The sequence below is a fragment of the Hyperolius riggenbachi genome, chromosome 7, assembly GCF_040937935.1.
Source record: "Hyperolius riggenbachi isolate aHypRig1 chromosome 7, aHypRig1.pri, whole genome shotgun sequence".
Taxonomy (NCBI): Eukaryota; Metazoa; Chordata; class Amphibia; order Anura; family Hyperoliidae; genus Hyperolius; species Hyperolius riggenbachi.
In genome coordinates, this window is record NC_090652.1 from 49,876,442 (window position 1) to 49,903,739 (window position 27,298).

General features: G+C 45.5%; 1 protein-coding gene across 1 annotated transcript; it reads right to left on the bottom strand.

The window, feature by feature from the left end:
- Nucleotides 1-337: 337 nt before the first annotated feature.
- LOC137526012 (serine protease 27-like) lies at nt 338-12,262 on the bottom strand. The gene is made up of 5 exons (XM_068247222.1): nt 12,241-12,262; nt 10,627-10,804; nt 7,368-7,642; nt 3,579-3,739; nt 338-712 (listed from the first exon to the last, which is right to left on the bottom strand). Exons 1-5 carry the CDS (start codon nt 12,260-12,262, stop codon nt 338-340), a joined length of 1,011 nt encoding a protein of 336 aa, XP_068103323.1.
- Nucleotides 12,263-27,298: the final 15,036 nt, after the last annotated feature.

Here is a 27,298-nt window from a genome sequence, read left to right on the forward strand (position 1 = left end):
GCGGATGCGTTTCTGCCTCAATGTTAAGTATAGGAAAACCGCAAACCGCTCTGAAAAAACGGCACTTCAGAGCGGTTTGCCAGGCATTTTTTGTTACAGTAGCTGTTCAGTAACAGCTTTACTGTAACAATACATGAAATCTACTATACCAAAACCGCTACACAAAACGCTAGCTAAAATGCTGCAGAAAAATAAGAAAAAGCGTTTCAAAATCTGCTAGCATTTTGCGGATCTGCTAGCGGTTTTTGGTGTGCACTAGGCCATACAGTTCATTATAGCAGAAGTTGTTTTTTGCTTTAAGAAATTAAAAAGGTTATGTTTAAAATGTGAAGACCATCTACAAAGAGAATATCAATGAAAGTAAGATCAGGGCAGCATTGGCCATGGACCAAGTAGAGCAAGTTCCTCCAGCTCTCAGAGTCTCTAACTTTTGTTTTGATGCCTCGGATGTGGAGTTTAAAGTCTTTTGATCCTTCAGACTTTTAAAAATGGAAGCAATATTGAAAGGATTTGCACCATTCTGTAACAGGGCATCCCCTCCATCACTGAACTGGAGGTCCGGTATGTACTGCAGCAGCCAGGACTGGTAATATTGGACACTCGTGTAGACACCAGGGAAGTCGGGCTCACCACAACCAATTCCCCAGCTGATGATGCCAAACTGCAACCAGGTTCCATTCACTTTACACATCAGGGGACCTCCCGAATCACCCTGAAAAAAAAAAAAAATTAAACAACGAGTACAATAAAAATGCATAAACAATTTACTAATAAAAAAGATTATATATTTTTGGCAATTTGGTGTGTTGCGAGATCTTTTTCCCTTTCTCGTTACTGATAGACTTCTGCTCGAGATACGCACGTATTGCCCATTTTTGCATTATATTGGCACTATGGTATTATTATTACTATTATTATTATTAATTGTATTTATAAAGCGCCAACATATTACGCAGCGCTGGACATTAGTTTAGGTTACAGACAATATTTAGGGGTCACATACAGCAATATGACAATACAGGAATACAAGAAAACCAGATCATGCAGCACAGTATGAGTACAAGGTAATGCTTAGTCAGTCACTGGATGGGAGCATGGAGATTACGCAAGTTAGGTTCACTCAGATGCATAGCATGGGTGCACAGTAATGGAGGTGCATGGTCAGGTAGGACACAAAAGGAGGAGGACCCTGCCCAAAGGCTTACAATCTAGAGGGAGAGGTAGGGACACGAGAGGTAGGGACACGAGAGGTAGGGGACCAGAGTTCAGCTGTGGGTTTAGAGCAATTGTGAGGTGTGGTAGGCCAGAGTGAAAAGGTGAGTTTTAAGGGCCTTCTTGAAGGTGTTGAAGGAGGGGGCTGCCCTAATGGGTGGAGGTAGGGAGTTCCATAGTGTTGGAGCGGCTCTTGAGAAGTCTTGGAGGCGTGCATGGGACTGGGTGATGCGGGGGACGGTCAGGCGACGTTCATTGGAGGAGCGGAGTGAGCGGCTTGGTGTGTATCTCTGAGTAAGATCAGAAATGTAGGTTGGACAGGTTTTGTGGACGGATTTGTAGGTCAGACACAATATCTTGAATCTGATTCTGGACTGGATAGGAAGCCAGTGGAGGGATTCACGGAGGGGAGCAATAGGAGGAGTGGATAATTCTGGCTGCCGTATTCATGATGGACTGCAGTGAGTCTATTTGGGTCTTAGGGAGACCAGACAGAAGGGCATTGCAGTAGTCGAGGCGGGAAATTATGAGGGCATGGATGAGGAGTTTGGTGGTGGCAGGGGTCAGGAAAGGGCGAATCTTACAGATGTTACGAATGTGGAAGTTGCAGGACTTTGTGAGGTTTTGGATGTGGGGAGTGAAGGAGAGTGCAGAGTCCAGGGTGACACCCAGACAGCGGGCTTGAGAGGTAGGGTGAATAGTAGTGTGGTTAACAGTGACCTGCACATCTGGGAGGTCCAGGGATGACTGGGTTCTGAATATCATAAATTCCGTTTTGTCTAGATTTAATTTCAGGAACCTAGCGGACATCCAGGAGGAGATGGCAGATGGGCAGGAGGAGACCTTGTCCATGGTAGTGGTGGATATGTCAGGGGTGTGGAGGTAGATTTGGGTGTCATCTGCCTACAGATGATAGTTAAAGCACATGTAGGAGATTACCTTGCAAATGGAGGATGTGTATAGGGAGAACAGTAGGGGGCCAAGGACCGAGCCTTGGGGGACTCCCACTGAGAGGTGGTTGAGGGTGGATGAGGACTCATTGAAGGAGGTCGTGAAGGAGCGGTTGGAGAGGTGTATATGTATATGTTGTGATGACTCGGAAACGGCTTGACCGATTTGAACGAAAGTTAGTATACAGATTCTTCACTACCTAGGATGATATATTCTGGGGGTCTTGTGTCCCCCCTGCACACCTGGGCGGAGCCACAAACAGCCAATCAGATTTCCTTGCTAGATAAACAGCTTCCATTCAACACATTTCTGATCATGATTGGTCAACTCATTCCGCATCTCCTGATTGGTCAATTCATTCCGATTTTTGCCGGAATTCCGCATTCCGGTTTGAAATTTCCAGATTCCGTGGAACAATGCGGAAACCCCAATTCCGGCGGAATTTCGGTATTTTAGCTTCTGCGGAATTCGGAAGCTCATGCCTGGGCAGCAGGACCCTCCTTGTACCTGTTCACGCACCTCCATTACTGTACACTCATCCTATGGATGAGTGAAATTGACTTGCCTAATCCCCATGCTCCCATTCAGTGGCCTTGTACTCGTACTGTGCTATCTGGTTCCTGTAGGTCACCCCTAAATATTGTCTAATCTTAACTAATGTTCAGCGCTGCGTAATATGTTAGTGAATTATAAATATAACTCTACCCACTCAGGAAGCAAATAGGTCGTGCTCATAAACCTGGGGGTTTTGCTGAGGCTTGCCTGGTTCTACCATTCTAGGGAACACATGCATGCTAAGATCTAGGGATATAGGCAGCTTTTTTTCTGCAGTTTGTCCTGGTTTCTAACAGCTGTAGGAGCTGCCATCCCCCCCCCCCCTTCCCTCTGCCCTTATTTATCCAGAGGAAGGTGTGAATGTAATCATGTGTGACTCTCTAAATGGTTTGGCTCATTAGTAAAAATGACCATTTCACATTGCTAGTATCATGCCTTTTTAATGTGCTGTTAAGATGCTCTGGGTGCTAAAAATGGTCCTTGGTTCACTTTAAACCATTATATAAATGGACTACACTCAGAGTGATCACCGCCTTAATTTTAGACCAATTACTACAAGACTGATCTTTTTTTTTTTCTCTGAAAATTGGAAATCAGAAAATTGGCAGAAATCGAAATTTTCCGACCATCCTTACTCACACAGAAGATGGAGAGGTGCAGTGTGCAACCAGATCACAATGGCTGCTGTAATACACACAAGCAAGGGAAGTTACTAGGTACGTTCTTTCGAGGGCCCAGGATTTTCATGGACCCATTTAAATTGCTGGGTCCTCGAAATGATGAGCGTAGCTTCCCTAACTTGCTCGTGTGTTTTGACTTGTTAGACAATGGATAAAGGATAGCTGGATACATCCACCTACCTGGCAGGCATCTTTCTGTCCTCCCTTGTAGCCAGCGCAGAACATGTCTGGCTTAATCATGTTGAAATTGCTGAAAACCGATTGATACATAGCTTCACAGTTGTTGCTGTCAATCACGGCAAGCTGCACCTTCTGAAGAATTTTAGGTGGTGGGAGTTCAACTGTGTGGCACAAAGGGAGAATGTCGTTAACCTTCAAAAAGAACCTTCCCGTTTTCAAAACCAATAGAAAGCCAACAAAAAAAAAGGGGGATCCTGAATAGTCAAAAATGAAACGAAACCTAGGCCTTCCTCCAGCCCACTGTGGGCCATGAGGTCCCCAGCGTCCTCCTGGTCCAACTGGCGGCTCAGTTATCAGTGACTTTCAGGCTGAAGGTCGCCAGTACACTTCCTGGACGGGGAAGCTCCGCGTCATCACGCTGACTGGTGTGATAGTCCTGCGCAAGTGCGGTTTTCTGACTCTGAATCGTGCATGTGCTGGACTGTCACACCGGCCGGCATGATGACGTGGAGTGTCCCCGTCCAGGAAGCATACTGGCGACCTTCAACCTGAAAGTTGCCAGTAACGGAGCTGCCAGCGGGACCAGGAGAGGAGCCAGGGACCTCGCAGCCTACGGTGGGCTGGAGGAAGCCCCAGGTAAGTACCAATTTCATTTTCATTGACTGCTCAGGGTCCCTTTAAGGTCACGCAAATCAAGTACAAAATTACCTTCAATGTCCCCCGTGACAGATGCACCTGCGCTAGATGCGCCCCTTGCATGAAAGTACACACACACGCCGTGCTGCAGAATACCCCTTTAAGTTTAAAGTACTCCTGAAGTCATATAAATTACCTGTCAAAAAAAGAACATAAGTGCATTACTCACCTACTCAGGATGTCCCTCGCCGTCATATCGGGCACGTCTCCCATTCTGCTGTAATTTTATTTTCTAATATGGGAACAGCAATGGCCCATAAGTAATTCCGGGTCAACAGTCAAAAACAGTGTGCGCGTCCCATTACGAGCGCTGCACACTACTAACCGCTGCGCTTCTCAGCTCACCTGCGCACTGAGAGCTGTGATGCGCATTAGGGGGCAGTGACTACACCGCTATACGGTGGTTAGAGGAGATCAGAGTCGGGGCTGGGTAGAAACTGCTGCTTCCTCTCCTCTTCGACGTTCTAGACAGGTCGAAGATTAGGGAGCGGCAGAGCAGGGTCCCCAGGGGCCATTTAAATGTGAGGTTTGTGCTGTGTGATACAACTCACAGCACCAGCAAACAAACAATGGCATTAAAGCCCCGATCGCAGTTCAGGGCCGGGGTACTTTAAGCTTTGCTAGGAAAAAAGTCCAGGCACTTTCCATAGTAAGGGACTGTTTACATGAGGCGTTTATTCTTCCCCTGAAGAAAAGGATATAAAATAAAACCTTCTCTGCAGGCTTCTACGTTGCAAGAAGCCATATGCTTCCCCCCTTAGGGATGCTCGCTGGATTCCGCGGAATTGTTAATTCCGCCATTCAGGCCGGAATTAGGTCAATTCCGAAAGTCAGGACGAAATTGCTAAACTCTAACAGATTTTTCCTGGAAAACAAAATCTCTCCTCCTCCTCCATCTTGTGGGGAATTGCAGTTTTTCAAAAGCCAACTTACATACCATGGCTGGGAATTGAACCCAGGTCTCAGTGTGTAGAAGGTATCTGACTTACCCCCTATACTACCAACCACACTACATGCTAAAGCCATGTAGGGCTTTTAGGACCATTGTAGTCCCTTACACACTCCAATGAGTTCTGGGTCACCATGAGCTTGCTGGTTAGTCTGTACCTCTCGGTTTACAAGCCCTACTCCATAGAGCCAGATTAATCCATGCCATGCACTGATGAGGATCAAACAATCCGAAACAGTCTGTATGCATGTTGGATTATTATGGCTCTGTACAATTTAACAAGCTGACACATCATTGCATTCCAGCGGTTCTGGAGGTGTGTTTAGCTTCTAAGGGTACAATGGTTAATTTGCATATATTCAGCAGTGGTGCTCTGGGAGACATCTCGAGCTCACTCCAACCTGAATTATCGCAAATTCTTTCTGTTTTAGGAAAGCAAATTTTTGTTTTTGTTTTTATTTTTGTTCTTCTACACACTGAGACCTGGGTTCAATTCCTAGCCATGGTATGTAAGTTGGCTTTTGAAAAACTGCAATTCCCTACAAGATGATGAAAGAGAGAAAGAGAAAGAGAGAAAGAAAGAGAAAGAGAGAAAGAAAGAGAAAGAGAGAAAGAGAGAGAAAGAGAAAGAGAGAGAAAGAGAGAAAGAAAGAGAAAGAGAGAAAGAAAGAGAAAGAGAGAGAAAGAGAGAAAGAAAGAGAAAGAGAGAAAGAAAGAGAAAAAGAGAGAGAGAGAAAGAGAGAAAGAAAGAGAAAGAGAGAAAGAAAGAGAAAGAGAAAAAGGAGAGAGAGAGAGAGAGAGAGAGAAAAAGAGAAAGAAAGAGAAAGAGAAAAAGAGAGAGAGAGAGAGAGAGAGAGAGAGAGAGAGAGAGAGAGAGAGGAGAAGGAGAAGGAGAAGGAGAAGGAGAAGGAGAAGGAGAAGGGGAAGGGGAAGGGGAAGGGGAAGGGGAAGGAGAAGGAGAAGGAGAAGGAGAAGGAGAAAGAGAGAGAGAGAGAAAAAGAGAGAGAGAGAGAGAGAGAGAGAGACTAGATCAGTGGTTCTCAACCTGGGGTCCACGGACCCCTGTGGGTACATCGGAAGCTGTGAGGGGGTCCCCCAGGGGCCACAGACAAAATGGCAGATCTCGCCCCCAGGAGAGGAAGGGCAAGTAGTGTTGGTGGGGCGCAGCAACTTATTTAGCCCCATTCCCGCATGGACTCCTATTGCTGGGCTCTCCTCCTGTTGCCATGGTTACCTGGCAGCCTCTCATGACGTCAGAGTTGCTGCCGGAAGTAACCATAGCGGGAAGACGTTGCGAAAGGAGGAGAGCCCAGCGAGAGGAGTCTGCGCAGGAACGGGGCTACGTGAGATAATGGGGCACTACCTGGCTATCTATACTGCAGCACCTATAGGCTCGCTAACTACGCTGGGGCACAACCTGCACCTGGCTAATCTATTCTGGGGCACCTATGCCTTGCTACCTGTTCTGGGAAACCTATATGGGGGGGGGGCACCTAAACCTAGCTAGGACACGGGGTCATAAGGTGACACGGGCGGTCAAAAGAGGCACAGGGGAAACAGGTTACACAGAGGGGGTCAAAATAGAATGGATTGGAGTTTAAAAAAAAAGGACACGGTCCTTATCTCAAGTGTTAACCAGGGACTTCCTGTATTTTGTTAGTGTTTGGCTCCAACCATATCATGTAATGGCCACGCACACTTTTTCGCCATGGCACTTTTTCCGGTAGGGGGTACATTTGCCAAAGGATGACTCACAAAGGGGTACACATGCACACACACAAAAAAAAAAAAAAAGTTGAGAGCTAGATGGTCACAGGACACAACCTGAACATCTGCAAGCCATAAGTGTTGGTCTACCACCTTCTGTCACAAAGCTATGGTTTTCTCTGAAATGCTATATAATAATTAAAGCATGTTAGACCTCTGCAAACAGCAGAGAACAGGAAGAACATGCAGGTCTCATTCTCTGTGTGATCTCCGGAACCCCAAATTACCCAGTATACTGCTATGGCAGCACTGAATTGAGGCGCTTTGTGCCGATTGCCAAAAATCACCTGTTTCGAGATAGAGACCCAGGAAGCAAAAACAAAAACAGTGGTTATGACAAGATAAGTAATTATTTTCTCAACCAAAGTTTTGCTTACCCGTCTCTTCAATATTGCCCCAGCCTATAGCCCAGCACATGGTTCCCTCCGGAAGGTGGACCTTCTGGGATGGGAGGCTCATGGGAAGGATGTAGGAGGTGTAATTTATGGTTTTATTCAACTCTATCAGAGCAATGTCACCGATATACCCAGCATCTGTGAAATTAGGGTGGATGATAATTCGCTGCAACCCTCTGGATTCTACCTTCGCAGCATTAATGGATGAGAGTCTGGTTACGCCGAAGTAAACCTTGTAGGCTGAAACGTTCAGCGACCTAGGAGGAGTAGAAGAGAGTCAGTGCCAATCTATATGAGCTCTATGCATACAGTTGTACGGAAGTCATGGATAATGGGTAATAGGTCTCCTTTACATAAAGTTGAAGATTGCAAATACCTTTTGTTGTAAAACATAAGTGGAAACTGGCTCTTAATGTTATGAGTCATTTTACAGAGGCACAAAAAAAAAAAATTGGGAGGTTGTGGTGGACTTACCTCCCTAAATAGACTCAAAAAGTCAATTTGTCAGCAAAAAATTATTTTATTCGTAACTCCAAATTTTGCAACGCATTTCACGTGTCTATATCCGCTTCATCAGGCTACACTCCTAGACTTATAATGGCTATACAGTTACTCCTATAGCCTGATGAAGCAGGCATAGACCCATGCAGAGGCGTCACTAGGGTTGGTGTCACCCGGTGGGGGTGGGTGGTAGGCACCACCCGGGGAGGGTTCTGTGTGACAGAAGGGTTGGGTTAAGCTGTATTATTGCAATATGTAACGATTTTTAATGTTAATATCTTTTTGTTATTTCCCGGTGTAAGGATTCCACCTGTAGCATGTTCTGTCCATTGCAGTGGAGCTGGAAACGGACAGTTCTGTCTGTGCATTCGCAATGAGTAACATTGTCATTTGCAATCGCTCTGCAGTTCTGGGCAGCTCGGGTCATCATTCCACCAAGTACTTGTTGCAGCTGAGCTGCGGCCAGATAGCCCTGGATTTCCTGCAGGCATGTTACATAATACTGCATGTATTTCCTATGGGAGTCCTTTGCATTCACAACCAGCTAGCAAATGGTAATCAAGCCAGCTCAGGACTGAGGCAGGGAACACACTTGATGTTTTCATACGCGTTTTCTGCACAGAAAAACTGAGAACTAATGTTAATCTTCCTGGCCGTAAGCCCAAGCTAAGCTCGGGCTATGCCGCGCAGGAGGATTTCTCAGGCCCTGCTGAGCCGACTTACTTTTTTTGCAACACGCAGCTAGCACTTTGCTAGCTGCGTGTGCATTCCGATCACCGCTGGTCGCCTCGTCGCCCCCCCCCCCCCCCAGACCCCGTGCGCTGCATGGCCAATCAGTGCCAGGCAGCGCTGAGCGGTGGATCGGGACTCCCTTAGACGTCACGTCGGTGACGTCATCCCGCCCCGTCGCAATGTCATCCCGTTCTTTGGCTCGCTACATGATTTAAAAAAAATAAATAAAATTTAAAAAATAGTGCTGCGCTGCCCCCTGGCGGTTTCTAATAGACCGCCAGGGAGGTTAATCAATGGGCTAGTATACACTTAATATTTTGTTCACGTGCAGAAAAAAAAAACTGACATTCTGCATCCTGATTCAGCACATTTTGTCCGTTTTTTGTATCAATTACATCAGCTGCTATGAAAAAACGCACGCATTTTCCTGCATAGAGACACACTTGGTGTGCAGAAAAAGTATGCAGGAAAACGCGCGCAGATAACTGAAAGACAAGTGTGTTCCCTGCCTCAATGAATACCATTCAGCTGTGTGGAAATTTTCATGCTTGCATCCATCCATTGGTCGATGCCGGCATAAAAGTCTGTCTCCCCTTTTAGACCTCGCCCGTCATAGCGATCAGTACACTGCTTGCTGGGCATCTTGACACTCTGCTATAGATCTGTTATTAGCTTTAGCTAGTTTCTTGATAAATATATATTTATCTGTTAATTGAGCCGTTTGTTATTTTTCTGTATTAAAGCCTTGTTTCCATGCCTGATGGACGGTCGCTGCATCCGAGGTGGGTCAGTGAAGTCCATTATCCTGATAGCGTGGATTCTGCCATCAGCACGTTGGTGACTGGTAGTATTCCTGCTAGTTCTGGGAACGTAATTGATAGGCTGCGGTTGCTATTAGTTACGTTGTTTCCTGTAGTTTTGTCTGTGTGGATGCTCGCTGGTGACTGTTAGCCTGCTTGCTCTGATTCTGTGGACGAGACTGGGCTACAGTTGCTACTCATTACACTCCAATCTATAGCCCTGTCTTGTACCTGTCTTAATGCTTGCTTGCACAAAGGCAGCGCAACATCACACTGCGCTGCAATTGTCTTATTTGTAGCGATATCAGAAGCCTGGAGCTGCAGTTGCTCTGGGCAGCCTCTTCTATTATTCAGCTACCAGCCTTGTTGCTCTGGGTGGTCAAAGCATAACCCCCAAGCACTACACCCGGACTGTTTTTGCAACGGTATTTATCGTTAACCAAGTTTGACAACGATGTTTGTCGTTATCAGATTTGGTTATCCACTGATGCCATTTCATTATCCAGCTGGGCCCACACAGTAAAACAGGAAGGTTCACCAGCTGTTAATCCACATTATAAGGTTGTTATCAAAATGTGCCGAGTTGCTTCTGATGTCATGTTCCGCAATACATCAACGACCATAAATAGGATAATGGTAACCACAATATCGGTGTATGGTGCTGTGTTAACTCCAGTCCTGCCAGTTTCACACATATACCGTAGTCATCAGGTGTCATGGAATATGCCTGTCCAAATACCTGCAGACATAGTACCTGTATAGTTTTACAAGACAGTGGCTTGTGTGTTCTCTACAACTAGTGGTGTGGTCCTCAACACCAGCAATCCCAAGTCAAGAATGGTTATGTTTTTAAACTCTCCCTCTTTTGTGACTGCCCATACTGACAACCTCATACTTGTGAGAATACACATCATCTATATATATCCACAATATATACACTTAGTGGCTCATGTGTCATTTATTTTTTTGACTACTCTATGCCTCTCCAATATTGATAGCTTCACAGTCAACCCTGTCGGCAACCATATACCCCGCTTGCTGGATATGGAATTGGGAGGGGCGTGGCTGAAGGCTGAAGGCTGTCACCAATGAAGAGCTGGCCATGTGTGATCCACTATAAGATGATTGATTCACCAATACATTGCATATGTTAATTTTTTTTATATTAAAAAGAATGACCCAATATTAGAAACAGGATGGATAATTACTGTTGGAAGCAGTGAGCAGTCAGCAGCACCCAGGAGTTGGCGATTAGGGTCCCTCCGCACACAGTGCCTGCATCATGTTGATCACCCAGATACCATATGGCAACTTGCCAGGGCCACTCCCCCCTCTTGGAGTCCAGTCCTCCGACAATGCGCTCTTGAATTAATGGTGTCCCACAGGCTGTAGAATAAAGAGTTTAGTGAGGTTTTTTTATCTGTATTTTTCTTATTTTTAAAAGTTGCAAGTTTGTAGTCTTGACATTAATATTTTTATTTTTTAAACAAACCTAAAGTGAGGAAACTTGATTTAGGATAGATAAGATAAATACCTACAAGAAGGGCAGACTCTGGGCATGATGCAATTAATTTTTTCACCCGAGTTAACTCCTAGGAGATAATTTTCATCTTCTGTAAACTAAATTTCTCTCCACCACCGTCATCCATTTGAAAACCTGTCTTTGGGCCTCCTGGGGCAGGCTTTGGAAGTATTCAGGTCCCTGAGTACTAACAAAGATGAGCAGCTCCATACTGTGCATGCAGAAGTCCACGTATGGAGCCACTCATCATCGGAAGTACTGCGGGACCTGGGTACCTCTGAAGACTGCCTGGGGAGGGTCGAAGATGTATTTGACCCGCAGGTAGAATATCTTAAAGGTGGACCCAAATTAAAAATACAAGATTTCAGAAATCAAACAAAAAATCTATTTTCTAAATTATAATAATAAATAGCAGCCTTTTTTCAGCTGCATGATGACAAATATAAAATATTTTACATTTATTGGAGGAAGCCCTCCCTTCCTTTCATATTGCTGGGACGGAATCCGGCAAACTGGTGGAGTAGATGGTGTCCGGTAATGGAGGAATTGCTAATGGCTGCCACCAGTATAAGCCTAGTTATGAAAAGAGAAGGGTGAAAAGCATGCACTAAAATGCTCAGGCTTAAAGGAGTGTTTATCTTTGTATGTGTCAGAGTAGTGCAATTAAGATAAAAAAAATTTTTTAACCACAGGTACAGAGTCAATGAGCTTCACATTGCAATACAGACATGGCTCTCTGGTAATAAATATCTATATATCACCGGCAGCATTTTATTCTGTTGATGATGCAGTGGCGTACCTAGGGCATTTGACACCCGGTGCTGGGTATTTAAAGACACCCCCCCCCCGCCACCCAAAAAATAGGGCGCCAAGGTGGGTAATGCCAACCCCCCCCCCACCTGGGTCCCCTCCTTCCATGCTCTCCCCCCTCCAGATATGCGGCAGGCCCAGTGGGCAGGGAATACTTCACCTGACTCCTGCGTTCCAAGCGCTGCGTCACAGTCACTTGCCACAGGTCTCCGCCTTCAATGCCGCTCACTGTGCTTCCTGATTAGCTGAAGCACAGTGAGCGACATTGAAGGCGGAGACCTGTGGCACATGATGGTGACGCAGCGCTCCAGCGCTTGGAACGCAGGAGTCAGGTGAAGTATATCCTGCATACCTGCAGCGGGGAAGAAGGGACCCAGGTGAGGGGGGGGTCTGGTTCCCCCTTCTCTGGCCCTCCTTCTTGCGCTGCTTCCCATCCGACTCCCTTCAGCTCCCATTCAGAGCTGCCTAATAATAAAAGTGTTATACATACCTGGGGCTTTCTCCAGCCTCATTCGCACGGAACGCTCCTATGCCGCAATCCTCCGCTGCCCGCAGCTCCAGTACCTGGTCCCATAACTTCCTCCAGTCACGGTCAGTCTGTGCAAGAGAAGTGCGCTCTCTATGTATCTCTCTGGCAGCCGCTGGAGAGATACATAGAGCGCACTTCTCTTGCATCAGACTGGCTGCGACTGCAGGAAGTTATGGGACCAGGTACTGGAGCTGCGGGCAGCGGAGGATTGCGGCATAGGAGCGATCGGTGGGCATGGGGCTGGAGGAAGCTCAAGGTATGTTTAACACTTTTATTATCAGGCAGCTTTGGTACACTTTAATTGTCCTCAGGCCAGCTCACACTATATAGAACCCAGCTTCTATAGCCAATATAGGAGAAAGCTGCCTGCCTGATCATCAGAGCAGCTCACAACAAGCCATTATAAAGCAAAACAACACAAATTTACCTTTCAGAGCAGGATTCTATGTGATTTTATAGGTCAGCTCAGCTTTCAGCTGTGAATCACTCCTTCTCAATGTAAATAACCCCCATGCCCTGCCTATAGAAAGACTTCCCTGCTCCCATCCCTCCTGGGACCCCATCCAACACTGCCTAGCACAGTCCAGAGCACTGAGGATTCATCAGCTTCCTCGTGGCTTCCAGGAGTGCTGTATGTATGCTGACAGGCTGTGTGAGCAGCAGGGAAAAGAAGGGGATTGCAGAACTGAGGACAGTGATGCAGGTCAGTTGGAGCACTTAGTTACCTTCTCTCCATGCTGGCTGAGACTCGAACTTCGGGGCTGTGGGGGGCGGAGTTTGCTTGGCTGTCTCTCTCACTTCTATTGGCTGGAGAGAGCTGACAGCTGGAAAAGAATGTTTCTGATTGGAGGGAGGGAGGAGAAGGAGGCGGCAGCACCCTGATATGTCTGTTGTAACTGTTCAGGCTTGCTGAACCACGCTGTAATAGCAGCAGCTATGCGATTGCTCACAAACCAATGCACAGACAAGATTAATTTCAGATGATTAGTTTAGATGGACGGTTGGCAACCCTGCTTTGTGACACCCCCCTCCCTGTCAATCACCCGGGGCGCCCCGCCCCCTTGCGCCCAATGGAAGGAACGCCACTGTGATGATGCACCACAATTCCCATAGCCCCGCATTGGCCCAGTTGGGGAATTCATTTGAATGCACATCAGCAGACATACCAGTGTCTGTCTCAGAGATGGATAGCGGCACATGTGGAAACACAACCTTAAGCCACATACACTCTTTAGGCTAGATTCACAGTAGGACGTTGCGTTGTGATGCAACGTTATCGTCGCAACATTACCAGTAAAGCAGCAAAAAGTGGTAATGCACATAATTGCCGCGTGAAGCATACAGGCAATGAAAAGTATGCTCTCCTGTACCTGGTAACGTGTTTAGAAGTAATGCACTGCAGCACCATAGCGCTACACATTACAATGCAACACTAACGTCACACTGTGAACCTAGCCTGAGATTTTCCTCAGCCGGATTGTTTGTTGTACAGTTCTTGCTGTTTCCCTCCCTTTTTTATCCACATTTTCAGACCTCAGCTGACCATTATAATGAATTGGGGGGGGGGGGGGGGGGGCGCGCAATTCACTTTACCTCCTAGGTGATATCTTCAAACCTTAGCAATAAAATGCCCTTTCAGCCACCAGCAAGCAAGAAAATACTTACAATAATTTTGACAGCACTTTGTCACCAATGTTTTAGTACTTTATTTTATTGCAGAGTGCTAAAAAGCTACTTGAAACAGAAGATGAAAAATGATCTCCTTGGTTTTCTCAAAGTTGATATTTTCACAACTTGTCAATAAAATCCATTTAAAACCCCCAGCAAGCTAGACAATACACACAATAAGGGCTTGTTCACACTAAGGACGCCGCCCTGCATGATCGCATCTGTTGCCTATCTGCTGTTTGCCTGTTTGGACTTTTATTGCCCGTGATCAAGAGGCTCAAATTGCCTCGAAACAGCGCTGCTGTTGGGTAAATTCTGACTTTCCTCCATCTCTGTGTTTGTCAGGATATTGTAACATTGTGTCATTGCTCATTGTTCAGTTAAAATTGTGCTAATATGTATATGTTTGTATCCTGCCCGTTTATCGGGGTTTATGTACAAGTTTTCTATTTCAATAATAAGCATTGCATTTAAAAGCATCTTTTGTCTGGTGTGCATGTTCTTTTATGTAATATTCTTAGATTAATTATGGCCAGAGTGCCCCGTGAGCCACCCTCCCAGGCTCGCACTCTTCTGGCCTCAGACCTCAGCGACTCCGCCCACCCTTCACTCCCCCCCCCCCCCCCGACTCCACAAGCACCAGCTTACCTCTGCCTCTATTCCAGCATGAGCCTGGAGCACTACCGCAGACATCTCCTCCTCCTCACTGTTCCCCTAGTGACCGGCTTCTAATGACAGTGATCATTAGCGGAAACAGCAGGAGGGAGAGAGGTCTGCAGCTGTGCGCTACTCGCTGGAATCGAGGCAGAGGTAAGCTGGTGCTTGTAGATGTGCGGGGCAAGGGTGGCGAGCGGGGGAGGGCAGCCCCTATATCTACATACCTACCTATACTGAAGACCCCATACCTACCCACCTATACTGAAAGCCGACACATGACAGGAGGGGGTCCCGAGCACTGACACTACTCGGGAGGGCAGATGAGAGGGAGTTTCCTGCACACTGGTGCCCCCTGCTGGTCATGTAGCCCTTGTCTATATGCAACTGAAGCCCTCTCCAACGATTGGCTGAATTGCTCAGCCTCTGCTTAAATGAGTTATCAGGGCAAATCTAGTAAAATGAGTGCTACTTACCGGGGGCTTCTGCCAGCCCCAAGCTCCCAAGACCTCCCTCGCCGCAGCTCTGCCTGCAGCCATTCGCCAGGGCTCCGACCCGGTCCCCGGCGATGATGTCAGAGTGACCTGGAGGTCGCTCTGTACTGCGTGATCGGTGCTGTCAATCACTGCCACGTGGGCCGGAGCAGACTGCGCAGGCGCAGAACTACTGCGCCTGCGCAGTCCGCTCCGGCCCACGTGGCAGTGATTGACAGCGCCGATCACGCAGTACAGAGCGACCTCCAGGTCACTCTGACATCATCGCCGGGGACCGGGTCGGAGCTCCGACGAATGGCTGCAGACATAGCTGCGGTGAGGGTGGTCCTGGGAGCTTGGGGCTGGCAGAAGCCCCTGGTAAGTACCACTCATTTTACTAGATTTGCCCTGATAACTCCTTTAAGTAATGCAGACTAGGTGTAATGTATTTGCACTTCTTATTGGCTGACTGCGGAATATATATACATATACATATACTGAAGGCTCTGAAGGCTCCTATACCTACTACCTATACTGAAGGCTCCTATACCTACTACCTATACTGAAGGCTCCTATACCTACTACCTATACTGAAGGCTCCTATACCTACTACCTATACTGAAGGCTCCTATACCTACACTGAAGGCTCCTATACCTACACTGAAGGCTCCTATACCTACTACCTATACTGAAGGCTCCTATACCTACTACCTATACTGAAGGCTCCTATACTGAAGGCTCCTATACCTACTACCTATACTGAAGGCTCCTATACCTACTACCTATACTGAAGGCTCCTATACCTACTACCTATACTGAAGGCTCCTATACCTACTACCTATACTGAAGGCTCCTATACCTACTACCTATACTGAAGGCTCCTATACCTACACTGAAGGCTCCTATACCTACCTACACTGAAGGCTCCTATAGCTACACTGAAGGCTCCTATACCTACACTGAAGGCTCCTATACCTACACTGAAGGCTCCTATACCTACACTGAAGGCTCCTATACCTACATTGAAGGCTCCTATACCTACATTGAAGGCTCCTATACCTACATTGAAGGCTCCTATACCTACATTGAAGGCTCCTATACCTACTACCTATACTGAAGGCTCCTATACCTAGCTACCTATACTGAAGGCTACCTATAATGAATTAAAGGGGGGAGAAGTGTCTTTTACCTGGGGCTTCTACCAGCCCCCTGCAGCCTCCCTGCGTCCGCGCTGTCACAGATAGTCTCCGGTCCCCCGCTGCCACTTGACCAGTCAATGGCCACTGCGCCTGCATACGTCCTCGATCACGCTGCTGGGAGTATCCTGCGCTGGATTCTATTTTCTCATTCTGCGCATGCACAGGACGTTCCCAGTGGCGGGAGCGTGATCGAGGATGCACCCGGCTGTGCAAGGTGCAGCGAGTCAGAAGACCGAAGCTCAGTGGCAGCGGGGGACCGAAGACTCAATATGTGATGGCGTGGATACAGGGCAGCTGCAGGGGGCTGGTAGAAGCCTCAGGTAAGTGGTTTTTTATTTAGGTTTTGCCTTTAGGCCCCTTTCACAGAAGGATGTTAAAGTCGCACGTTAAAACATTTAACACATAATAACTCACTGCAATGAAAAAATCAATGCCTCATTCACAGTGCACACATTGCATTGGTGACTAACGCTGCACGATAAGTGAAATGCTGTGCGTTATACACGTTATCAGCTGCGTTAGACTGTTTGCACATGCTCAGTAATGGCTTGGAGACATACTTTTCACTGCCTGTATTTTCTACTGTATACATTGGTAATGCTGCATTGCGACTTTAACATTGCCTCTGACATGCGTGACCTGGGTTCAAATCTCAGATCTTCCTACTAAGTAATCCAGCACCTATTCAGTAAGGAGATCTTGGGCAATGCTCCCTCAGGGCTGGAACCCACTAGAGCACTTTAAACATTAGGGATTACTTTAAATCACTAGCAATTGTAAGGCACGCTCTGCCAATGTAAATTAATATAACAAATTCCACAGTAGCGATTGCAATTAGCAAAAATCACAAACGCAGGACAGGCAGCATTTTGGGAGTGTTTGCACTTCAATATAAAATATATATAAGCTTTGGCAAACCGCTCATGAATCGCTACACATAGCGATTTGTGTGCATTTTAAAATTACTGCAACTGTAAAAAACATTAAATATAGATAATAATTTGAAAGGATTAATCAGAATTAAAAACGTGAAGCGCAAATTGCCATCACAATCACTGGCAACAAGCTTACACTTTTAAAAATCACTACCAAAATAAAAAAAACTCATGAAATTGCATACAAATCGCAAATGTGCAACTTGTAGTGAGTAGCCGGCCTAATGCTGTTACTGTATACTGAGTATGCTCTAGTGGCTGCCTTGTAAGCACTTTGAGTCCCACAGAAGAAAAGCACTAGATCCCAAAAACATAAGGATAAGTTAATTGGCTTCCCTCTGAATTGGCCCTAGACTACGATACATACACTTTACATATTTTGGCCCTAGACTAAGATATTAGACACAGGACTATGGTAGGGATTAGATTGTGAGCCCCTCTGAGGGACAGGTACGTGACAAGACAATATAAATACAAAAAAAAAAAATATTTATTATTAAAAATTAGCTGTGTCTATAATAAATTCACAATGAAAATAAATAAATACAAAAAACTGCAAATTGAAGAAACATGTATGCAAAAAAATGCATGCTTTTTCCACTAGGACAAGTGTGAAGCCTGCCTCTGTCTTTGCAGCAGTTCGTCAAAGAGAGAGAAACACATGGGTTTGTAGCCAGGTTCTTACCTCCTTGTGAGAGCAGCAAAATAAGTAGGAATAGTTTCTCCATATTGCTGCTGAGGATCCTGCAGGTCTTCTTCTGAAATATGCAATGACTACCAGGCAGGAACTTGTGTTGTAGGAAAAAGGCAGCACTTATATAGGGGCTGAAGATGTGAACTGCTGCTCATTAACATCTCATTCAACCACTTCCAGCCATGCAGGTCAACTAATTAACTGCTACTCTGTTTACCTGGGGGGGGTGGGCTGGGGTGGAATGAATACAGTCTAAACTAACCGGTAAACAAAGCCTACACGTTCTTATTTGCCGAGTTATTTTATTTAGACACCCCGGTGGGATGGGCGGCATCTAAAAATGTTCGTCTGCATTATTTGCAATGGAATAAGAAGAATAGAGAAAAGGTGTTTTTGTTTTACTTTTCACAGTAAATTGCTTTGGGCTCATCCATTCAAACAGTACAGTTGACAGTCGCCTAATTGTTGATGTTTGGCCACATCAGGTGAATTTGGCAGTATCAGTTGAAAAAAGCACCTGAGCCATCTGTGTAAAAAGGGCGCCTCCGTTGACTTCAATGTTATTTTCTGCAAATCTGGGCTATAAAGTGGTAAAAAGTGAAAGGGTGTAGGTGCCCTTACGGAAAACCTGCGCCACCATAGGCGCCGATGATAAAAGCAGCATTAAGTGGCATTAGGGAGAAATTTGGACGCATGGTGGCGGTCAATAGCAGACACCCAATTTTACAGCAAATCACGACTTCCACAAAGTTGCGATATGCGGCTATGAATTTGGGCGCCCGATTAGAGGCAAGAGGGGACAATTTTTCTGCACAGATTTGTGGAAAAAATGGCTTGCAGATACCTATAATGTAGCATTGCATAGCAGGTGCTCCGCTAAAAGGGGGGGTTAGGTTAAGGAGGGGGATTTACCCGACACTAGGAGGGGTTAGGGTTAGGCATCACTGGGAGGGTTAGGGTTAGGCACCACAAGGGGGGGGGGGCTTAGGGTTAGGCACCACCAGGGAGGTTAGGTTTAGGCCCCACCAGGGGAAGGGGTTACCGGGTCAAAGAGTTCACTTCCTAATTTGCGTCAGGGAGTGAATTACAAAACTGCTCGGAAAAAACGCTTGGAAAACCGTTAAGCACAAAAACGAATTGCCCACCCAAGCGCCGGGATTCGGAAAAAAAGACGCCTCAAAAAAAACCCCAACGCGGACAGACACACGAACGGAACGCAATGTGAACAAGGCCTAAAAGGGCGCTAGATGTAGGTGAAATTTTTTTCAGCTATATAAATGGGGCTACAAGATCAGTTATATCAGGTGACTAAATTAGGTTATAACAGTTAATTTGGTTCTATCAATTAATTTGGCTATATCAGTTCAAAATAACATATATGTTTGACATGAAATGTGGCGAAGATTGAGCACCATTACGGTTAGGCACCACCGGGGGGTTAGGATTAGGCATCACAATGGGGGGTGGGCCCTTAGGGTTAGGCACTACAAAGGGGGTGTCTTAGGGTTAGGCACCACCGGGTGGGGTCTTGGGGTTAGGCACCACCAGGGGGTCTTAGAATTAGGCACCACCAGGGGGGGTCTTAGGGTTGGGCACCACCGGGGGGGGGGGGTCTTAGGGGTAGACACCACCAGGGGAGGGTTCTGTGTTAGAGTAGAGTGAAGTTAGGTCATTGTAATCACTTTTCTCAGCTATATCCAGCACCTTTTTATAACTCAAAAATAAAAATCTCGGCTATATCAGGGGCCTTTTTATAGCCAAAAACAATCACAGCTATAACCAGTGCCCTTTTATAGCTGGAAAAAAATGTGGCTATATCCAGCACCCTTTTATAGCCGCACTCTCAGCTATATCAGGCGCCTTATTTTTCCAGGGAGGGAGGGGGGCATCGCTTGTTACGCCCCTTGTGGGAATTGATCATCGATCCGATCAAAATCACGCATGATGGATATTGAGCAGCTTGGCCTATCAGACCATAATCAAAAAACAAGTTGACTTCTAGAGATCGAAGTCATACGCCTCAACCACTAACATACAGCAGAATTCAACATGGAAGAAGCTGGACAACTTCTGAAAAGTTCCTGTAAGTGTAGTGAGAACTTGCCACCTTGAAAGTCACTGACTGTAACTGGGCAGGTTGACCACTTACTGCTATTGTGTGGGATCAATAGGTTCAGTAGACAAGAATCCTGCAGGTACCACACGTACACAGTAATTACATAACAATTGCTGTTTTTTGCAGAGACTTGAGACACATGCTAATCGGGTTCATTCATGCCAATCATGTTGAAGAGTGAATTTGTAATGAAAAAGGGATGCCTCAGATCCTCCTGGAGAAACCAGTCTTGTCTCTCTGGAGAAGGAAACCTTCTATTTTAGTCTACCAGGAATCCCCCCTCAGCTACTGTCCAAGCTGGGAGAGTTTCCTGTCAAGAGGAGTTGAACAATTTGTCAATACGGACAATTTGTCAAATGATACAGAACGTTCCCCAAAGACAACTTTCAATCAAAATTACTGCAGGTTAGGTGTCAGAAAGATTAAAATTCCTGCAAGACGTGACAAGAAGCACCTCTGAACTTCCTACCATTATAACGAGAGGCAAATTCCGATTTAGCCATGCTCTTTCTCCAATAATTAAAAGCAAACACTTTTGGGTCTCATTCACATGACATACTTTTTTATTTCTTCATATTTTTTTGCACAACGTGGAGATGCATCAGATCAAACAGCCCATGTAAAACAATGTAAAAACAATAGATCTTAAAGCCCCATCTACACGATACGATTCTTTGTACGATTCAATTACGATTCTATTTACGATCCGATTAAATCCGACATGACAATGGCAAATCGAATTGAATCGAATCGAATTCCGATCGGACATGTCGGATTTAATCGGATCGTAAATAGAATCGTAATTGAATCGTACAAAGAATCGTATCGTGTAGATGGGGCTTAAGGCCAGTTTCAAACTACATATTGGCGGTGCGGCAGCCTCACCTCAGCGCCAGAAATAGGCCTTCAGAGAATACTGCATTACTAAACAGTATTCCTTGTGTGGCTTTCAGACAAGCAGGAAGTGACACTCACTTCCTGCTGGGCAAGCGATCACGTGCGCGGAAGTGTATTGCAAAAAATATGCTTCCACGCGTGCGTGACGTAGAAACTGCGGTGGGTGTTTACACATACAGTACATGCATCGCCATAGACTTACATGACTTCCAGTCTGACGCAGAGTGATGCAACTACACACGGTAAGGTAGTTTTGGAAGCACACCAGATTGAGAACTTCCATCTCACCGCACTGCGACGCAGGTAATGTAATTTCTCCCATAGGTTTTTATTGGAGTGCGGTAGCAGTGCGTCGGTTTGACGCACCGCCACAGTATGAAAGGGCCCTAAATAGTGTAAACTTGATTTGCGAGCACAATTGGTTCCAGGAACCACTGTTGCTTGCCAATTTTCACCACAGTCATTTTCGCATTGAAAAAGTGATTTTCGATTCTAAAAATTTGCACAAAAAATATCAAATTTTGACATTTTTTATTGCGAAAATGCGTAAAATCGATATTTTATTATGGAGATGAGTAAAACCGATATTTTGCCATGACCATTTTAGCCTGAAAACGCGAAAAATCTGTATTTTTATCGCAACAATTTGCGATAAACGCAAAAAATATGTAAACTTTTTACAAAAATTTTCGCTTGAAAATCGAATTTAACATTATTTTTGCAAAAATTAATGCGAAAAGAATATTAGCATTTTTGCTCATCACTGCCGGAAACAAGCTCGTAATCCAAAGCACTCTTACTGTATATCAAAGCATAATAACTTAATACCTGATAAAAATGAAAGCGGATCTCCAGCCTAGCAGGTTTCCTGTAAAAAAAGTTATAGTTACCTGCGCTGCCTTGTTAATTATTAATTCCGTGATTCCGGTCGGAATTAATAATTCCGATTTTGTTAGTCGGAACGGAATTTCTATTTATCTCAAACGGAATTCCGCGGAAATTTTATAATTCCGACAGAATTTCCAGAATAACATAAAAAAAAAATCTCTCTCTCTCTCTCTCTCTCTTTAAAAATTTTCTGACGGAATTCCGTATATCTCGGAATTCCGCGGAACAGCTCAGGAATTCCGTCGGAATGAAACGGTAGCGGAATTTCGGTAGTGGCGGTATGCGGAATTACCACGGAATCTGAAATTGGCTCTTCCGACCATGCCTGCCCAACTTCTGGCGCATAGCCCCGCCTCCCCTCTCTCCCTGGAGAAAAATGCCAAGATGTTTACGACTTCCGGCTCGTGGCCCCGCCTCCCCTATTTTCCCGAAGAAAAACGCCAAGATATTTACTACAGTAAACAATAAAAGTATCCGGTACTCAGTCTACTTTGACTTCCACCAAAGTAGTCATAGACTATGATGGGCATATGACTATGGCATAGATTGTGAGCCCCACTGAGGGACAGATAGTGTCATGACTATATACTCTGTATAGCACTGCGTAACATGTCCCTTTACCCCCCCTTAAGGACCAGCGCTGGTTTGATTGATCTGTGCTGGGTGGGCTCTGCAGCCCCCAGCACAGATCAGGGTGCAGGCAGGGAGATCAGATTGCCCCCTTTTTTCCCCCCTATGGGGATGATGTGCTGGGGGGGTCTGATCTCTCCTGCCTGCTGTGGGTGGCGGGGGGGGGCACCTCAAAGCCCCCCTCCGCGGCGAAATTCCCCCCTCCCTCTCCTACCTGCTGCCTCCCCCGGTGATCGGGGCTGCACAGGACGGCTATCCGTCCTGTGCAGCCAGTGACAGGACGTCCCCTGTCACATGGCGGCGATCCCCGGCCGCTGATTGGCCGGGGATCGCCGATCTGCCTTACGGCGCTGCTGCGCAGCAGCGCCGTACAAATGTAAACAAAGCGGATTATTTCCGCTTGTGTTTACATCTAGCCTGCGAGCCGCCATCGGCAGCCCGCAGGCTATTCACGGAGCCCCCCGCCGTGATTTGACAGGAAGCAGCCGCTCGTACGAGCGGCTGCTTCCTGATTAATTAGGCTGCAGCTGGCGACGCAGTACTGCGTCGCTGGTCCTGCAGCTGCCACTTTGCCGACGCACGTTATGAGTGTGCGGTCGGCAAGTGGTTAAGGGCTCGCTGCAGGGCCGTACAACTCAGCACACAAGTAATCTCCACCCCCCTTTTCTGCCCACCAATAGAACTCTCTGTTGGTGGACTCTGATCCCTGCTAGGATGTTTGTATTAATTTATTTGTTGTTGTTGTTTTGAATACATTTGCTATTTTTATATTTATTTTACCTTGGACCCTCCCTCCCCCCGCTGGCCAATCCCTGCGATCAGCTCTCATAGACATCAGCCTATGAGAGGCGATCGCTCCTTGTGCCTCCAGAGAGGACAGCCGTCTCACACGGCGCGCTGCTGTAGATTGCAGCGCTGCACAATGTAAATAGACGCCGTCTAACAGTCTCCTAGCAGCAGTCGCCGCTGGGAGACTGATGACGGAGCGCATCAGAGCGCACGATCCCCTACAATCTCCGCCCCCAGGGCTTGAGCAGTCGGCAAGATATTCAAATATGTTCAATAATCTTACAGTGGCGCTAGCAGGAGTATAACTACAAATCATGGGGCCCCCAGCAAAACTTTGATGGGGCCCCCAATGATGACACTCTTGCCTACCCCTGGTTACCCTCAGCCTGGGAAGCCCATCTTGCAAGAGTTATAAAACAAGTGTGGACATCGTAACCTTCACACAAGTAACCTTCACAACAAGTGTTGCCACAAAAACACCTGATCTGAAGGATGGAGCCCTTTATCAGAGGGAGTGAAGTAGTAGTTGCGGCTCTGGGCACCCTTGCGGTCACAGGGGCTGCTCCCTGTAGTTATGCCCCTAGGCATCAGATTCTTGGGTATCCTGTAAAAGTGGAGATCAGGCTATAACACTGTGGTCTTTTCAGCTGATTGCTACCTTTATAAATATGATTATCTGAACAGTGTCACTCCCTTTTTGGATTATGCTTTGACTCTCTCTCAGAGATGGCAAGGTCATTTATTATAGGTCTGCCCAATTTTAACCCCTTTTTTTACCACTACAGTATATCTACGTCCTCTGTGACTTCATCTAAGCCACGAGGATGTAGATTTATGTCTTGTAGCTGAAGCAGTGCTGTGCTTGATTGGGTTTGCTCCTGTGCACATCTCTTGCAATATATGCTGCAACACTAAATGGTGAAAGGGAATATATGTTCCCTGACCAATAAGATTGATTTTTAAAGGACACCCAAGGCGAAAATAAACAAATAAAATAAACAATTGTATCTATCTTCCTTCTCCTAAAAATGACTTTTTAAGATATTCCATAGTTTTATTTTATGTTTAAATCTACTTTAAGTTATAGTTTATAGTTTGAATTTCTTATCAGGGAGGGTCACACTGTAGTCACTTCCTGTCTGAGTCAGGACTGAGTCAGCCATTTACATACCTGATATTTAACTCTTTCAGGCACAGAAAGAAAAAAAGGAACACAGCATAGTTATTTGTGTGCTAAGCACTGTACATACCCATGTCTATCTCATCATGTCACGTCACCTCGGGTATCCTTTAACATTAATAATACTTTTATTTTCTCAGTTCATAGTTAAAAATACACACAGTAGCATTATTTCAGAATCAAATATCCTCACCATAAATTGTGACAGGAACATAATTTAAGTTTTTTGATAAATAGTAGATTTTTATTTACAGTAGTGCTTTTTACTTTTAAACTGGAATTGGTAAAACTGAGAAATAATGTTGTTTTTTTTTCTTTTTTTCCCCCTCTTTTTCCCATTATATTACATAGAAAACAAAATTATTCAAGGGAAAAATGCCATCGAATGAAAGCCAAGTTAGTCTTGAGAAAAATGATATATAGATAATTTAAGGGCTGTAAGCAGGGATGAAGTTATTGCTGATTAAACAGGGACATCGCTAAAATGACAAAATTGCTCTGGTTCATAAGGGGGAAACAAGGTCTGGACTAAAATCGTTAATGGTTAATATTTTGTTGCAGGCCCCTTTCACACTGGGGCGTTGTGTCGCTGTCTATCTCTTCTTGCTCGCTGTTCCCCTATCACAGTGGCCATTAGTCTCTATGAGACTGGCCACACTACCCCCGGTGTGACACAGTGTGACAGAAGTACTTTAGATGAAGCAGAGGCTTTGCAGACTCTAGTGCGTTGCTGAGTGGTACAAGCGGTGCTGCTCAAAACACAGTTTTAACTGAGTCAATTGTAGCAGCATAATCGGCAATACACGGCAGTATTGGACTCATCAGAAAATTAAGTAATTTACCAAGTAGATTGAATTTTTGCAATTTTCCGTTTTACCACAAGGGCTGTGATTTGCCTAAAAAGACTGAGTTGTGGCAAATCAGATTTCCGCTGAAATCCAATTTCTGATTAAGTTTAGGTGGAAATTTCTGAAAGGCCCTACTGTGGCGGACTCTCCTGCCACTGGACAACTGCACCATGCATAAAATTACCTGGCTCAAAGCAAAGCAACTCAAGGAAAGCACAGAGCTATGGTCACACCTACCTTGCATTGTCTGTTCCTCTAAGAGGGAAACATTGGCACAACCCACTTCCTGTCTGAAAATGTTACTTTAGTCAAAAGTCAATTTTTTAAGAAGCTATTATGGAGACCAGGGAGAACAAGAAGACGTATGGACAACGCACAGAGGTATGTAGATCCAGCTAAAACATACCTCTGTGTTTATCTTAGGTAACTTTTCCTCAGGTCAGGTATCCTTCAAGGATCAACTCTAGCCAAAATGTTTTAAAAGTTCTCGATGACATGAGGGTCAGGGTGGGGTTGTGTTCAGTAACCACAGATGAAGAATGACTGGAAATAACAAGTTTATTTACAAACTTCAGCAGTTCTCTACATAATGCAGTACTTTTGATCTGTGTCTCCAGCTCAGTATCACACAGGAACCAACAACACACAGCAGCACAGACCATCCTCTCAGAAATGTAAACAGCAAAGTGCCACCTACTGGCCATTTGTATGAACACCACATTTCCCCTCTTGTTACAAAAGCTTCTTTACACAAATGTCAGGTATGCTAAAATTGGATTATAACACAAATCAATACTATGCAAGCAGGGCCAGCTCTAGACTTTTTGCTGCCTCAGGCAAACTTGTGAGGAGGATGCTCCCCCCCAAGCTGGAATGATCGCACAGCAACTGACAATTTGCGCCACACTTTATAGCTGCGGTATCTGCCTGGTGCTGCCCCCAGACTTCTGCCGTCCGAGGAAGTTGCCTCCCTTGGCATCATGCAAGTTAAAGGATACCCGAACTACATGTGACATGATGAGATAGGCATGTGTTTGTACAGTGCCTAGCACACAAATAACTATGCTGTGTTCTTTTTTTTTTTCCTTTCTCTGCCTGAAAGAGTTAAATATCAGGTATGTAAGTGGCTGACTCAGTCCTGACTCAGACAGGAAGTGACTACAGTGTGACCCTCACTGATAAGAAATTCCCCTTTTTACCTATATCTTGTTCTCAGAAGCCATTTTCTGCTAGGAAAGTGTTTTATAGTTGGAATGTCTTATCAGTGAGGGTCACACTGTAGTCACTTCCTTTCTGAGTCAGGACTGAGTCAGCCACTTACATACCTGATATTTAACTATTTCAGGCAGAGAAAGAAAAAAAGGAACACGGCATAGTTATTTGTGTGCTAGGCACTGTACATACACATGTCTATGTCATCATGTCACATTTCACTTCGGGTATCCTTTAAAGAAAATTTTTAATAATAAACTGCCCCTGGGAGTATTTACCAAGGGAGGGGGAAACTTCTGGAACATAATGAAGCTTCCCTGTCCTCCTCCATCCTGGCAATCCAGCGCTGGCAGCCCCCCGAACACCACGTGCAGTAATATTTACAATCTGCGCTCCTGCACAACCGCAGCATCAGCTTTCCATTCGGCTCAGACAGAAATAGACGAGCTTGATTGGATCCACTCTACTGCTTTGTCACAGGTAGGGATGGTTGGAAATGCTGATTTCTGTTTCCGATGAAATTCCGATTTCTGCAGATGCCGATTACCAATATCACAACATTCCAATCAATTTCCAATTTCTGCAGAAAGTGTTGTGGGGGTTGCCATTTTTGTTAATAAAGTTAGGTAATTTTAAAAAAAAGTTGTTGTTTTTTACGGAATCCGTAGTATAATCTGACTTGTTGGAAATACTCGGTAGTATTCAACCATTCAGAGGGTGCAATCCTTTACCGCAGAGTCCATAAAGCCACAAACATTTTAAAGAAAATCTGTAACAAAAAAACTCCCCTGGGGGGTACTCACCTCAGGTGGGGGAAGCCTCCGGATCCTATTGAG